The sequence below is a fragment of the Diplodia corticola genome (assembly GCF_001883845.1).
Source record: "Diplodia corticola strain CBS 112549 chromosome Unknown scaffold18, whole genome shotgun sequence".
NCBI classification, from domain to species: Eukaryota; Fungi; Ascomycota; class Dothideomycetes; order Botryosphaeriales; family Botryosphaeriaceae; genus Diplodia; species Diplodia corticola.
In genome coordinates, this window is record NW_017971497.1 from 101,133 (window position 1) to 116,065 (window position 14,933).

Below are 14,933 nucleotides of genomic sequence, written 5' to 3' on the forward strand. Positions count from 1 at the left end.
GACGCATTTCGCACGCGACGCACCCGTGTGGAGAGGCGGACGTGCGAGCGAGCCCTTTTTGCTCGCTTCCAAGGGGAATCTTCTCTCTTAGCTATTCTTGGATACCAAATGTAAAAGATGGCCCTCGTCTCTATCAAGATCTACTGCCGGTCCCGTTATGGAAACCTCTCCAATATATCGAATCGAAGCTTTGAAGATACGCGTCCCACGCCACAGACGAGCGGGAGAGGCCCGTGGGGAGAAGCGAACAAAAGCACGGACGCCGTTCAGCCACAGCTAAAGAGAGACAGTGAAGCTGTCCGGATCCGTCAAATCAGCAGCTCCTACCAGGGAAGGGGGGGACTTGGAAAACAAAGTTCTCGTCTTGATCTTAGCGAACAAAAATCAAAAAAAGAATTCACATCTTTTGGATCTGCAACCTCCCATCATTTCTCCCTCCCGGCCCCCCTCTCCGTGTAAGTATCTGCCGCCCCTTCGCTAAGTTTGAGTAAAATTTCCACATTTCCAATACCTCCCCTCACCCGATCCTCCTCCTCCTCCTACTCCTCCTCCTCCTCCTCCCCCTGCTCACTAGTACCACCTTTACCCGCACCACCCACCTACTCCCCCTTTCCGCCACCATCCCGCCTCCGCGCAGCCGCAGCAACAGCCAACTCCCCCACCACCCCCTCGACCTCTCCCTTCCTCCCCTCCTCGGTCCCCAACCCCGTCTCCTCCGCCACAACCCTATACACCTCGGCCACGCCATCAAAAACCGCATCCTGCCCCGCGGCCCCCCACCCGCCCTCCGCCCTCAGCGTCTCCGCCACCTCGCGCATCTCGCCCTCCCACCGATACGCCTTGTGCTGCATGCCGACGGCGCCGCGGTCGGCGGCGGCGGCGAGCGCGGGGAACGACGCGGCGAGCTGCGCGCGCAGCTCGGGGAGCAGGCCGAGCCCGTGCGCCGTGGTGAAGGATTGGAGCGCGAGGGCGTAGAAGCCTTTCGTCATGGCGGCGAAGCAGGCTTTGAGGCCCGAGGCGGGGCCGATGGTGGGGTCGAGGTGTTTGGTGTTGAGGATGGCGGCGAGGTGCGCGCCGGATGGGGGAGGGGCGGTGGTGGTGGTGTTGGCGGCGTCGAGGGCGTGAGGCCCCGAGATGGGGATGGAGGGCCGTTTCCAGCGGAGGAGGCTGGCGGTTAGGTCGGCGTCGGCGTCGGTGTTGCTGTTGGGGGCGGCGGCGGCGGCTTCTTCGTCGAGGAGCTTGGGCGGCGAGCCGATGATGCCGCCGTCGATGAAGCGGATGCCTGGGGCGCGGGAGGTGAGGGCGGCGTCGATGCTGCGGGCGGTGGAGGGGGCGATGGCGTTGAGGTCGAGGAAGTAGAGCGGGGTCGATCTGCTGCTCGAGGCGGCGGTCCAGGCGTCGATGATGCGGTTGGCGGTGGCGACGGCGTCGCGGGGCGGGACGATGGAGAGGATGTAGTCGGCCTTCTCGACGAGGGCGCCGTCGGATGGGAGGACGGTTATGCCGGCGGAGGTGGCGCGGGCGTGGGTCGAAGGGCTGGCGAGGTCAACGAATGGGACTAGCGATTCAAACCCAATTAGTGTCTGAACCTACCTTCGACCGACGGTTGTGGTGAGAACCTCGTAGTTGTAGGCCTGGAGAAGCTTGGCGATACCCAGGCCCATATCACCGATGGAAATGATGCCGACAGCGGCTCGAGGAGCAATGGAGCCCATCCTGAGACAGCGCGACGGTTTCCCGGGGTTTGGACAGTGTTTTGGCGTTCATGCTCGTTGGAGGCATATAAAATTGGCAAAGGTGGGAGGGAGACAGACGCGAGCTGCGGGGCGTCTTGCGTCAGACGCGGCGATAGGCGATAAGCCGATAAGATGGCGATGGCACAGCACTGCGGATCTATCCGCCCCAAGCACGGCCCGCCGGCGGAATGGTTGCGCGTCTGGGTGTACACCGTCGCACTCGCGTCGGACCTGGTTCCTTTCGCGTCGCTGCGCCTGCTGCTGTTCAACTCGGCACGATGCAAGGCCGGCCTGTACCTCATTCTTGCGCGCCGTGGCACCGAGCGACATGGGAAGCGGTTGCCGTGGAACGAGGCAGCGAGCCTGTGAGCCCAGGTGAGCCCGCACCGGCTCCGCCTTTGGACAGGGGCTGTTTCGGGCAGACCATTGTCGCGGGACCCTCGCCGTCGCTGTTCTCTTCGGCCGACACTTGCTTATGCGCAGGCAAAGCTGGCAGACGGCAGACGGCCATTTGTAACCACCGGAAGGCTGAAGACCCGCCGCCGGACGGTGCTTTGTCATGGTGGATTGACGCCGGCATGAGTCGGACGTGGCCATAGCTCCCGCTGGACCCCTTGCGGGCCTCCGCCAGAGCGTGCGGCGACGCGGGGGATTGACAGCCGTCAAGCTTCAGGCACTATAATAATCCCCATGCAGGCACCGCGTGCTGTCGCTTATCAAGGCGTGCCCTCGCAGGCCGACGCCAGCTGGCCCAACCCGGAAGCTTCGGACTCCCCCACCCCAAACTCCTACGCGCCGGCCATCCTCTCGCCCTGCCATCCCTGCGTTTCCCGCGACGCAACAAAACACTGTTCTTTGTTTTAACATCATTCGCCCGCACCTCAACCTCTTCCTCTGCCTCACTCCTCCTTCCTCGCTCGCAGCTGCCAATCGCCATCATGTCGTCCACCAAAGACCTCAACATTGTCGTCCTGGGCGCCTCTTGGGCCGGCCTGGGCGCCACCCACTACATCATGAAGCACGTCTTGCCCACGCTGCCCACGCGCAACGGCGAGAAGTACCACGTCTACCTGGTCAACCCCTCGGACGACTTCTTCTTCCGCATCGCCGCTCCGCGCGCCGTCGCTTCCTCGCAGCTCATGCCCACGTCCAAATTCTTCTTCCCCATTGGCCCCGGCCTCGAGCAGTACGACAGCAGCAAGCTGACCTTCCTTCTCGGCACCGCCGCCGATTGGGACACCACCGCTCGCACCGTCACCGTGAAGTCCACCGACGGCAAAGAGCAGAGCCTCCCATACCACGCCTTGATCGTGGCCACGGGCACGCACTCGTCCAGCGCGCTGTGGAGCCTGCAGCACGGCGGCGGCGCCGAGGAGACGAAGAGCGCGCTCGCGGCAGCCGAGGCGCGGCTGAAGACGGCCAAGAGCATCTTCATCGGCGGCGGCGGGCCCGTGGGCGTCGAGACGGCGGGCGAGATCGGCGAGGTGCTCAACGGCAGCCCCGGCTGGTTCGCCTCGGGCCCGCCCAAGAACCAGAAAGCCCTCATCACCGTGTCGACCGACAAGGAGAAGATCCTGCCCGCGCTGCGGCCCGCCATCGCGGAGAAGGCAGAGCGCTTCCTCGCCCGCGTCGGCGTCGCCGTCAAGAAGAACGCGCGCGTCGAGAGCGCCGAGCCGAACAAGGACGGCACCACCACCGTCACCCTCAGCACCGGCGAATCCCTCACCGTCGACGTCTACATCAACGCCACTGGCGTCACGCCCAACACGGACTTTGTCCCCAAGAATCTGCTCAACGAGAAGGGATACATCCAGACCAACGGCGCCACCCTCCGCGTCGACGAGGCCGGCCCGCGCGTCTTCGCGCTGGGCGACGTCGGCACCTACACCCGCGGCGGCGTCATGGACCTAGACTCGTCGGTAAGCATTCGCCTTCCCTCCTCTCCTTCCCTCTTTGTCATCTTTCCCCTACTGACTCGATTCTGTGTACCCCCCAACAGACCCCCGTCGTCATGACCAACCTCTCCCGCGACCTCCACGCCTTCGCCGAGGCCGGTGGCGAGAAGCTCGACGCCAAGGCTGAGGGCGCCGACCGCGAATACAAGCCCAACCTGAAGGAGACGCAGCTTGTGCCCATCGGCCAGAGCAAGGGCGTCGGCTCCGTGTTCGGCTGGAAGCTGCCCAGCTTCATGGTTTGGTTGATCAAGGGCAGGGAGTACTTCACCAACACGGGCCCCGCGTTGGTGGACGGTACTAAGTGGAAGAAGGCGAGCGGCTGGAAGGCCAAGGAGGTGTAGATGGATGGTGTTTGTGCGTGTAGGGGAGGATTTGCGAGGAGATGTGTGAAATACGAGGGGCTTTTGCGAAGGAGGGGCGGGGGACTGTAGCATGCAGACTTTTTCTCATACCCTAGTTGTGTTACTGGATCTTAATTCATGGGATTTTTTTTTTGGGCACTGGCTTTTTCAATGGGAAACGGCGTGGGATTATGGCTAGTTGCAGTTGTTGCGGAGCTTACAATGGGCTGAAGAAAGACGGAAAACAGGGCAGTTGTCAACAATAATCATCCACCTAGACAATTTGATAGAAGACCGGCTTTCCCAATAGCCTTCTCATGCCCTCATCAATCCCGGGATTCTGCTCAATCCAAGCGGAAGCGTGATATTCTTCTCACAAAAACGTCGATGGGCGTCTTTCCCCTCCCATCCTCCCCGTTGGCATCGGCGTTGTGGCGTAGTAGGATCTTTGTCAAGAGGCCGGCGGCATGGTGCAGAGGATTGAGATCGAAGCGATAGTCAAATAGTGGTATGGGATCGCGGCGCAGAGACCGGGAACTTAAGACAATGTAAGATGCTTCTTACGAGGCCCTCGAATGACTTTTGGATGCTGGCTCCTCTGTTGTAGAAGAAGAATCCAGCTTTGATGAGAGTACCATCTTTGCTCCATTGATGCAAGAGTTGTGATGTGTCATCATGCTCGAAAATGTACTTCAAAAAGGTTGACTTTCCGGAGCCTGGTTTGCCATGAGTCCAATATGCGTCTTTGCCCTCGATTAGCCATCGAATGTCATCGAATGATGCCCAAATCCTGATTTTGGAAGATCCATTTGCACGTGGAAGGATATTCGGCGGGAATGTTTGACTGTCTGTGAGCAAAGCTCTCCAAATATGACGACTCGATGATATCTCGAAACTCAAAGTTAGCTCAAAAGGGATTGAAAATGACTGAGCGATACGGACCTTTTAGGCGTGTAGTTCCTTTCTTCATTAACACCGCTCACTACAGAGCTATTTTGTTGAGTCACTGATACTCCTGCCTTTGAGACTTCTTCTAACAAGTCCAGAGTCCTTCTGTTACTGGACCCTTGAGTTGCGGAAGGCGTATTTGATCGTATAGACAACATCGTTTTTGCAAATAGACCAGGACATGGTGATAAGTGGTGTCGCCTCTGGCAAGCTTGACCATAGCTGGGTGGTCTTCGATCTACCATGACAACCATTTCTCCTGTTCGACTCCACCTTCCGCCGTCCCACTTACATTTACAAGATCTGATAACTGTTGGTCAGAATATGCTGCCAGGCTGGTCAAGCACTGTTTTAGTAAAAGCCCACCGAAACTGTGGGCTACGAAAACGATCGGTCTGGAGGAGGACCAAAGCCGAGGGTGGTGAGACCGTTCACAAAACTTCTGGAGAAATGGTAGATACTCTGGAAAGAGTTGCTCCCTAGTACCTGGGAATCATAACCATAAAGTATTGTCCGGACGCCGGGGAGACCCACCGGAGGCCCGTCTCGGAGCCACATGAAGGTGAGGCCATCTCCACGTTGCTGCCAGGAGCCAAACGGGTGACTGCCAAGACCACTGATGGCAATGCAACTAAGCCGTGCTAACAGCGCGTAACGAAGCCCGAGCCTCCAAGACACTTTCTCAATTGGGCCCCTCTGCATTGGGACTCCCACTGTGGATGACGAATGAAATAGACATACTTACATGGGTAGCGGAACCCCCATATTCTTAGCCTCATTTTCTCCACTGACGTATATCAGGCGAGCAGCTGTAGTGTAGCAACTAAAAATTGTCAACAAACCCTCTTCAAGCCTACCATGGCAGTAGGCGAGTCAGCCAGGAAGGAAAGAAAGTCTTCTGTTAGATGTAACGCCTTGGTTAGACAAAGGGTTAGACAAAGGGTCAGACAAAGGGTCAGACAAAGGGTCAGACAAAGGGTTAGACAAAGGGTTAGACAAAGGGTAAAAGTATACGGAGATCTCTACACACGGTAATGGACAAAAGATAAAGGGAAGATGCTAATTTCCTCATAATTTTTTTCTAAATTCTTTTTTTTGGCGGTCTAATTACCTCAGAAGATAAGAAGTGTAGAAAGCGCTGGTAGCACGCCAGGTGCTCTTGCATTCCTCAACTATGGTATCCGACAACGTCGGAAATTCTGTCCTTGGCGAGGATGAACTTCAATTCTTAAGTATGTGCTTCAACACAGTCTTTTGGGTGTCATCCAAAGTCTTCAGGAAAGCGTGGTTGATAAGAGAGCCCGGGAGGTCAAGTCCCCACAGCCAGCCGTGCTGATTACCTTTAAGCTCGCGTGTGCGCACTGTGTTCCAGAGCTCCTCCCTAAAGGCATGCGGTGCTTTGTCCATGGTGCTGGAGGTAAAGGTCGCGGCCACAAATTTGCTGCCGTCCTCGCGGGTGATGAGCGGCAAACCATAGGCAAAGAGCTCGACATAGACATGGCGGAGGGGGTTGGTGTCGTTGGACGTGTTCCAAAGCGTGCCAAGGACAGGCAAGCTGATGGCGAACTTCTTCGGGTGGAGGTCCGGGAACAGGCGGTCGTCGAAGAACTGGAGTTCGGCGTAGCTCTTCACCCAGTCCCCCAAGCGGGACAGACGGAAATCTTGGCAGATTAGCGAGAGGTGAGCCAAGGTCAGAGGCGAAAACACGAGGGCCCTCTCATCAAGGGATTTGAGATGGCCTTCATAGCACCACCAGATGAAGACGAGTACTGCCATGGGTGAGTAAGCGGGTAGTGCAACGTCGAAAGCGTTCGTGTGGGAGTCTCGCTGGTGGCAGCAAGTCATGCCGGGGCAGAAGGTGGCCAAGGTGGCCTCGTCCACAATGAGTGGCACACGGTCGGGACCAACGAGAAGTCGTACCTTTGGCTTGTCAGCGTATACGGTCTGGTTGAATTTACCTTCAATTTCCCCCAGCAGCGGCTTCATAACCGGCTCAGCAAGCCAGCCAGGCCAGTCGATGCCTTCCACCATACTGCGGCTGTCCATGGTTGAGGAAACGGTTGTCGGTATCAGAAACGCGACAGCGGTCCTTGGAATACAAGGAGATGGGAACGATGCTTGTGGTTCCAGGGCTTGCGTTATAACCTATCGCCTTCTCATGCGTTGTTCATCGCAATGTAGTTGCCGAAGCATCATTTCCAAACAAGACGATGAGCAACATTTGTCTTTGTACACAAACAGTGGAATAAACAGCGCGAACCTCGAAGCCGGCGGACATTGTTGCGATGCGGAGAGCAGGAACAGAGCGCGGGAAAGTTTAGGAGCAAAGAGGACAGAGGAAAGAGGAAAGAGGAAAGTGGCTCGACCTCGACGTCGACCCCGCTTGCCATGGCGGGGAAACAGTGACGTCAGCGATACACGGCCACGGCACACAACAGCAGCTCTGGCAGCTCCGGGCCTGCAGCGCGCGTGAAGAAGGTACCAAGGCCGGAAGGCGGCTTCAGCGCTTAGGCGCGGTTCATGCATGTCAACTTTGCATCGACCTGACGCCTACGTCATCCTGGCCGCCCCGCCTGATATATCCACTGCGCCCCTCCAGCACACCCTTTCTGCCCTCAACACTCGAGCCACACTTTACTCAGACCTCAACTCACCCAACAAACACCGCAAACATGCCCGTGCACCCCGCTGAGGAGACTGCCACCGGCGGTGAGTCTCCCTCCATCTACCCGCGTTACCAGAGAGCTGACTACGAACCGCTCCGTAGACATCACCGACCAGGTTGCCAAGGCATCGTCCGACAGCACCGCCTCCTCGCACCCTCTTCACGACACCGAGTCCAACGTCACCTCTGGCGGATCCAACAGCAAGGCCCACGCCTCGGACCACAAGGCTCACCCCGTACGTCTTTCCACTCCCGCACACCCATGTGTGCCTTCAACGCTCACATGCAATCCAGGGCCCCGTCATTGTAGACGATATCGGCAAGCCGGCGAGCAAGGAGGAGCTCAAGGCCCGGGCCGCGGAGCTGAACAAGTAAGAGCACACAGCAGGCTCGCACTTCCAACTGTACGATGAAACGAACATACACCACGCAGGCCACCGAAGCCGTCTCCTAAGCTATGATATATAATATCTTACACATACAATCAATCAATCCTCATTCTCTCCCCGCCCCACCCCTCTCGCGTGACCCGATCCATCACCCAACCCAACCCAAGCCAAACCCACCCACCCACCAATCAATCACGGCAACACCTCCACCCCCCTCCAATCCCAACACCGCCCCCTCCCCCTCTCCTCCTCCCTCTCCAACCCCCTCACCACCACATCTACCAGCCTCTCGCTCGCAAACTCTGCGCTGAACAGCTCCCCGCCCTCCTTCTTCTCCACGCCCTCCCAAAACTCCTCGCTCAGCCCCGTCCGCACCGTCCCCGGATGCAACCCCACCGCCGCGGCCTTCCCCCCCGCGCTGATCCGCAGGTGGTTGTCCAGCGTCTTGGTGATTTGGTTGACGGCCGCTTTGCTCGCCCGGTACGAGTACCACCCGCCCAGCCGGTTGTCCGAGATGGACCCGACGCGCGCGGACATGGTGGCCCACACGGCGGTGCCGTGGGGTAGGCCGGCGTAGGCGTTGGTGTCGGGGTCGGGCGGTGGATGATCAGAAGAGGATGACGATGACGACGACGACGACGACGACGACGACGACGACGATGATGATGATGATGACGATGGCATGTTTGTGCTCTTGCGCGGCAGGAAGGGCGAAAAGTGCTTGATGGCGAGCAGGGGGCCGAGGGCGTTGGTGCGGAAGGTGAGCAGGGCGTCGGCGGCGTCGATCTGCGCGGGCGACTTCTCCGGGAAGAGGAGCCCCGGCACGCAGAAGGCGAGGTGGAGGTGCCAGCGCTGCGGGGAGCGGTCGTCGCCCGAGGTCGGGAAGTGCCGTTTGCACGTTGCGGCGGCGGCGGCGATGGAGGACTCGTCTGCATGTTGTTTGCTGTTAGCGGTTTCTTTTTATTCTTCTTCCTCTTCTTGTTCTCCTCCTTCTCCTCTCATGTGCGTTGTACATACTCGCAACGCAGGCGCGAGCGAGCGCAAGACATATATATCTGAGCAAAAACGGAAGGCGAAGCATGCATGCACCACTCACCCAAAAAGTCCATTCCCACCACCTTCAACCTCTCCTCAAACTCCCGCCCCGCCGCCGCCGGCATTAACCCCGCCAATATCTCCCTCCGCGCCGCCTCGACCTTTTCCCGTCCGCCTCGCGCCGTCGCGACGACGGGCACCCGCGTCGTCGAGAGCACGTGCCGCGCCAGCGCCCGCCCGATGCCGCGCGACGCGGGCGCGACGAGGGCCCAGGGCCGGGAGGGCGGTAATGGCGACATTATTATTCTCTGGGATGGATGGATGGATGGATGGATGGATGGATTGATGGATGTACTCAGGCCGTTCGTCGGGTTGGAGGGAGGTGCGAGCGCTTGTTTTGGGGTTTGATCGCAACAACGACGACGACGAAATGGGGGTCGGTCGGTAATCCGTGGACCGGGTACGTAGGGAAGAGCGACGACGACTTTTCTTTTCCTTCTTTTTTTCTTTTTCTTTTCTTCGCTCCTACGGAAGCCTGGGCGGAAACACCCGGGATTGTTCCTTGACTGCCGGTCGGTATCAAGGCTGTCGAACGTCGATTTGCTATGGGCTGGTTGGATAGATGGTTTTTTCGTGCGTAGGAAACAATAATGCGAGGCCGAACGAATTAAGACGTCTCGTTGGTTATTGGCGCAGGTCCCTGGGAGGGAAAGCTCATTGATGACGACATTGACGGGGCTTTTCGTCAAGTGGAGCGAGGAGGGGGAGCTCCAACGGAAGATCGACGCCCAAGATCGGGGCCCGCGCGCCCATGCCGCCGATCTTCCCGCAACTACCTATACCCAGCTCGTCCATGTCGGACTGGGCTTGGCTTCAATCCTGAGTATGGACCGCTCTGGGCAATTCAGCTTCAGGCATCAGAAACACTCGTAAAATTGACATTAGCCTAGTCAAGGGAAGAAGAGAAAACATGAAGCCTGTCCTCCTTGGCTCAGTCAAGGGATGAGTTGCCAGAAAACAATCAAATGAAGCCGCCTTTGGGCACAACAACGAAGATTGCAGCTACAATGCCACTGACAACGACTGCTCCAATCAAACTCTGCACGAATATCGTGTCCTGGATCTGCCGCATGGCTGGCTCCTCAATCCATACTTCACGGTCAAATATCTTGCGGACAATGTTGCGTTGCTCGTATTTGGCCACCCACGGCTCGTCCTCGTAGCTGTTCCGAGTCCCTTCTTTCTCCGAGTATACTGCTGGCTCGTCCTCAGAGGTAAAGAGCTCCCATGGACGTACATGTCGATGGTGCATCCCGTGCAGCACCTGCCCGAGTCAGCATCAAACATGTATCGCGCCGCCAGACTTGACTTACAACACACATCCCCTTGTACGCTGCGATCAGCGTCGAGATGCCGATGATCAGTGGTATGGCCGAAAGCGCACGCAAGCCACGGGGTATGCTGCTCAAAGTCATGAGAATCCCCATTATGATACCGCCAAGGATGGCGAAGACACCAAGACCGCGTGCAAACATCACGCGTGGGCGATTGCCATTGCAGATGGTCCAGCGGATGAAGTGCGGGTGGGCCTGGCAGCGAAGAGACCATTCAACGCTGGTCATGACCTCACGAAAAGCCGAGTGGTGCGTCGTCTGAGCGAGAGCGCGCAGGAGGGAGTTGCGCTCGCGCGACGAGAGGTTGAGCTGCCGCGCCCCGCCGTCGGCAATATAGATGGTAACAATACGCGACATCTCCTCGCGGAACGGCTGGATAGTGACTGTGGGATAGGTCAGTCGCTGTACGGCACCCGAAGTGTATAGAAACATACATGGCTGAAACTTCTCGCCTGCGGACTCAAACGCATCTTTGGCCGCCTCAGAGTGGTTGACGGTGGAGTTGGTCAGCGAGTTTTGCCAGTCCGTCGAGCTGTGCTCCGAGAAAGCGTCCATGGTATCATTGCCGCTGTGTTCAGATGGCGTGCACCCAACTTGATCCCAGAACGGGTTGGCTCGGTCGCCGTCTGCAGGCTGGGGAGCATCCGAGAAGGTTGTCCCCTTGAACACCGCAGCCGTCCCAGGGCTAGATTTCCGGTTGCTCGGTTTTGCTGCATGTGCCTCGGACTCTGCTTGCTCCGAAGTCCACTCCGGCGAGAGGGCTTTTTCGCTCTGCGAAAGGGCCTCGAAACGCTTGACGTAGTCGTGGAACCACAAATAGAACTGGAGATTTTCCGCCGACAGCTCAATGTACTTCAGGTAGTTCAAGAATTCACGGAGGGTGCAGGGCTGCCGGCCTCAAGTCAGTATCCGCTTTTGCTAGTCGGGTGAGGAGACAAAAATAATCATATGGTGCCGAGGCCAATGCGGTGCAACACAACGACACAGACCGCCTACAGCAAGGGAGGCGGGAAGATGCGGTGGAACCTACGGGACATGTGCCGCCGGCAACGATCCGATCGAATGACAGCGCGTCTGGAATTCCGTTGGATATGCCAGAGTGCTGCGATCCCCCAGTGATGGACTCGTCAAGCGATTTCTTCTTCTCATCGTTGCTATGCTCAGATGCGGGAAGTGATCTACTGGACAGTGGTCTCCGGTAAGTGAGTGGAAAAATCATTTTAAGATATCCCGAGCCAGTTCCTCCCTTTGGGCCTGAGGAACTGGGGTTTCTTGTTGATGGTGAAAATTAGTGATTGGACACGTCGAGAGCGCACAATTTGTCAAAGATGAAGGGGCCTCGGTTGGAACGGAGGAAGACGAAGATGAAGAGAGGAGCAAACGGAGTGTGGGATGCGGAAAAAGTGAAGACGTATGAGAGAAGACCCAGGTCCGGGTATAGGCTGCGAGGCAGACTCGCAGTCTAATGTGGCATTCAACAGAGCTAGGGCGGCGCCACGGCAAGAGACGGCCGGACACTTGGATCTGATGGGAAAAGCAGCGGGTCGGAATAGATGGAGAGCGGAGGAGGATGTAGGAGTAAAAAGCCCAGGCTCTGGGCCAGTGGTTTAAAACAAGAAATGACACGGTGGATCCGACTGGTAGGGAACGATCGTCATTGCATGAGCATGGGGGTCTAGTACCTAGGCACTGGTACAGGGAGGCTGAGGTGGTAGCAGAGCCGGCAGAGGTGCAGACAGGCAGGACACTAAACGGCACCAATAAGGTATTGGCACAGGCGGCAGCTACCGGAAGCGTGTGGGATTAGCGGGACGCCATCTGCGTGAAGCACTCGAGAGGCGGGGGCGCTGGCAGCCAGCAGCGAGCGGGCAGCAGCACGGTGCCTGGTGGTGCGCACGGGATGCTTCATCTGAACAGCAAGAAGGGCGGACGGGGCAGATCAGGTGGCTTTGTCGGCGGGGCAGGGCATGCCCAAGCAGGCTCAGTCTCAGCCGGTGATACAAGGGTCAATAAGTTCGCCGCCGTCCAGCGGGGGATCCCGAAGGCGCCGTTGACGGAGCTTGGTCCAGACGAAGCACCTGGCCTTGGAGCATCCGTCAACGACTGGCGGCGCAGACTTGGTGGCTTGAGCTGAAGGCGGCGGCGGCGCGGCTGTGATTGGGCAGGCAGGAGGCGAGACTGTGATGGGTGGTGGAGGCTTCGCAGAATGCAAGGTGGCGTGGAGCCGAGCGGGCGGGAATTGCGAGCGCTTGGCCTGGCCAGCCAGCAGGATCATTGGGAGAGCGGCGTCGAGGGTTGGGGAGTGCTGGGGAGTGCTGGGGAGTGCTGGGGAGTGCTGGGGAGTGCTGAGGAGTGCTGATGATTGCGCAAGCGCGTCGTCGCTTATCGCTGACGCGAGGGCGCCGAGATCTGTGCAGTGACCAGGCCAATCGCCCCGGATACGGCAGTGACGCCTGCGCCCGCCTGCCGAAAGCGGCCGAGCGTTGGCTACTGCTGCCCCAAGCCGAGCTCGGCGGCCCACGTTGCTGCCACTGCAAGCCGGCTCCCAATTCTCGCCGCCATGGCGCTCTGGGTTGCGCGTGGGAGCTGCTTGCTATTCCAGAAAGCCTGCCTTCCCCGCAGCCACGTCCACCACTCCTCCATCTACGCCAGTGGCTACGCGTCACTTCGGGAACCATGCTTCGGAAAAGACACCGGGCTGGAACACAGACATCTATTTTGCCATGCTAAGAAGCCGCGCGTGTGCATCCTAACCTCTCAGGCATGCGCAACGCTTCCTCATCGCCTCTCAGCCACTGATGCTAAACGTATCGTTTGCATAAAAACAGAACAAAAACCTCGTTGCTAGCCTTGAAACCCAACTTCTATCCAATGACTCCATCCCCACTGGACCGTCCTTCCGAGAAGAGACATCAAGATCTGCCGTTCCCCTGTGTCACCTCTGCTGTTTTGGCCATTCAATTTCTGCCAGTCGCGTCGTCATACCACTCGAAACCCCTTTTTTACTCTTCTCCGCGGTCCATCCAGAGAGCCCGCGAGCGACCTGGCCCAATAATCTCACACTCATTCGTTCACCAGATTCGCCGTCTCCGCATCGGTCTCATCCCTCCGATGGCCAGCAAGCAGCCCCGTCTCCTCATCCGCCACCACGGCCGCCTCCTTCCCAGCCCCGCTCTCATCCTCGCCGTGCCCACCACTCCCCCACACGGCCACATAAACCGTGCTCGCCAACACCACCGCCCCGCCACACCAGCTCGCCAACGGCGGCACGCTCCCCCAGATCCACCGATCAAACACGAGCGCAAACAGCACCTGCGAATACATCATGGTCGTCGCCAACGCGCTCTTGTCGTGCTGCAGCCCCGCCGTCAGCAAAAACTGCAGGAAGAAGCCCGAGAAGCCAATCACGCCGAGCAGGCCCCACTGGCGGACGCCGGCGGGCAGCACGAAGTCGACGCCCGGCGCGAAGAGCAGGAAGAGGCCGGACCCGGCCGTCGAGACGAGCGAGTAGTAGTTGACGCTGATGAGGGCGTGGGCCCGGTGGCCGATGCCCCGGATGACGGTGTAGGAGATGGTGGCGGTGAAGGCGCCCATGAGCAGCAGCGTCACGGCGAGCGTGCGCATGGCCGCCGAGTTGCTGCCGTCGTCGTTGTTGTCGTCGTCGTCGTGGCTGCTTCTCTGAGTGGAAGGGAAGAGCCAGGGCGGCCGCGCGATGATGATGACGCCGGCGAAGGAGACGAGGCCGGCGAGCACGACTTTCTTGGACAGCCGCTCGTGGAAAAGCAGGGCGCCGGCCCAGGGGATCATCATGGGCGTGAGGAAGCTGATGACGGTCGTTTCTGCTAGGGGGAGGTACTGCAGCGCCCAGTAGAAGGCTGAGAGTCCGAAGAAACCCGTCAGCCCTCTCAGCACCAACCACCACCGCACGTCTGGCGGTCCCCATGGGAAGTCCCGAACGTTCGTCGCGCGCATGTAAATCGTGCTCAGGATGCCCGTCAAGGCCATGCGAACGAAAATGATCTGTAGGGATGGTAAATGGACTTGCTTTTTTTTTCTCGTAGAAAAAATGCAAAGGAGAAAAGAGCAAGAGAAGTTCAAAGTAGCATACCTGCATCGGGTGCATGGCCGCGCCTTTCTCATCATCCTCCAGTAGCCTCGCCGTCGCGGCCATGCACGCGCCGAAGCTCTCGGCCGCCAGGACCAGCACCCACGCCCTGTTGCGCTGCCACCAGAGTTGGACAGCCGCAAGAGACGTCTTCTCGTCGTCGTCGTCGCCACCGCCACCGCCATGGCTCTGCTCCCATTGTCCTTGCTCTTGCTGGTCCGGCACAGCCTCTCTAACCGTCGTCTCTTGCGTTGTTGTTGCGGCGCTCATGATGGTCGTCGGTGCCTTTCAAAGCGGAATCAGGCAGCCAGCGACTTTTATGCCATAAGAGAATACAAAGACGGCGAAAGGACGCAAGGATCGAA

The 14,933-nt window shown here is 58.6% G+C and overlaps 7 protein-coding genes across 7 annotated transcripts; 2 read left to right on the top strand and 5 right to left on the bottom strand.

Annotated features, from left to right (window-relative positions):
- Nucleotides 1-599: 599 nt before the first annotated feature.
- BKCO1_1800032 (6-phosphogluconate dehydrogenase c-terminal domain-like protein) lies at nt 600-1,715 on the bottom strand (the record flags this gene model as incomplete). Its single annotated transcript, XM_020271808.1, has 2 exons — nt 600-1,536; nt 1,594-1,715. 2 exons carry the CDS (start codon nt 1,713-1,715, stop codon nt 600-602), a joined length of 1,059 nt encoding a protein of 352 aa, XP_020131520.1.
- A 959-nt stretch (nt 1,716-2,674) lies between these two features.
- BKCO1_1800033 (amid-like mitochondrial) lies at nt 2,675-4,032 on the top strand (the record flags this gene model as incomplete). The annotated part of the gene is made up of 2 exons (XM_020271809.1): nt 2,675-3,655; nt 3,736-4,032. The coding sequence occupies 2 exons, from the start codon at nt 2,675-2,677 to the stop codon at nt 4,030-4,032; spliced, it is 1,278 nt and encodes a 425-aa protein (XP_020131519.1).
- A 2,169-nt stretch (nt 4,033-6,201) lies between these two features.
- On the bottom strand, nt 6,202-7,026 carry BKCO1_1800034 (uncharacterized protein; the record flags this gene model as incomplete). The annotated part of the gene is made up of 1 exon (XM_020271810.1): nt 6,202-7,026. One exon carries the CDS (start codon nt 7,024-7,026, stop codon nt 6,202-6,204), a length of 825 nt encoding a protein of 274 aa, XP_020131518.1.
- Nucleotides 7,027-7,652: 626 nt separating this feature from the next.
- BKCO1_1800035 (peptidase c40) lies at nt 7,653-8,020 on the top strand (the record flags this gene model as incomplete). The annotated part of the gene is made up of 3 exons (XM_020271811.1): nt 7,653-7,689; nt 7,748-7,881; nt 7,940-8,020. 3 exons carry the CDS (start codon nt 7,653-7,655, stop codon nt 8,018-8,020), a joined length of 252 nt encoding a protein of 83 aa, XP_020131517.1.
- Nucleotides 8,021-8,226: 206 nt separating this feature from the next.
- BKCO1_1800036 (short-chain dehydrogenase reductase) lies at nt 8,227-9,368 on the bottom strand (the record flags this gene model as incomplete). The annotated part of the gene is made up of 2 exons (XM_020271812.1): nt 8,227-8,963; nt 9,131-9,368. 2 exons carry the CDS (start codon nt 9,366-9,368, stop codon nt 8,227-8,229), a joined length of 975 nt encoding a protein of 324 aa, XP_020131516.1.
- Nucleotides 9,369-10,090: 722 nt separating this feature from the next.
- Nucleotides 10,091-11,682, bottom strand: BKCO1_1800037 (regulator of g protein signaling superfamily; the record flags this gene model as incomplete). Its single annotated transcript, XM_020271813.1, has 4 exons — nt 10,091-10,393; nt 10,443-10,846; nt 10,898-11,351; nt 11,494-11,682. The coding sequence occupies 4 exons, from the start codon at nt 11,680-11,682 to the stop codon at nt 10,091-10,093; spliced, it is 1,350 nt and encodes a 449-aa protein (XP_020131515.1).
- Nucleotides 11,683-13,526: 1,844 nt separating this feature from the next.
- On the bottom strand, nt 13,527-14,838 carry BKCO1_1800038 (uncharacterized protein; the record flags this gene model as incomplete). The annotated part of the gene is made up of 2 exons (XM_020271814.1): nt 13,527-14,483; nt 14,572-14,838. The coding sequence occupies 2 exons, from the start codon at nt 14,836-14,838 to the stop codon at nt 13,527-13,529; spliced, it is 1,224 nt and encodes a 407-aa protein (XP_020131514.1).
- Between the last annotated feature and the right edge of the window lie 95 nt (nt 14,839-14,933).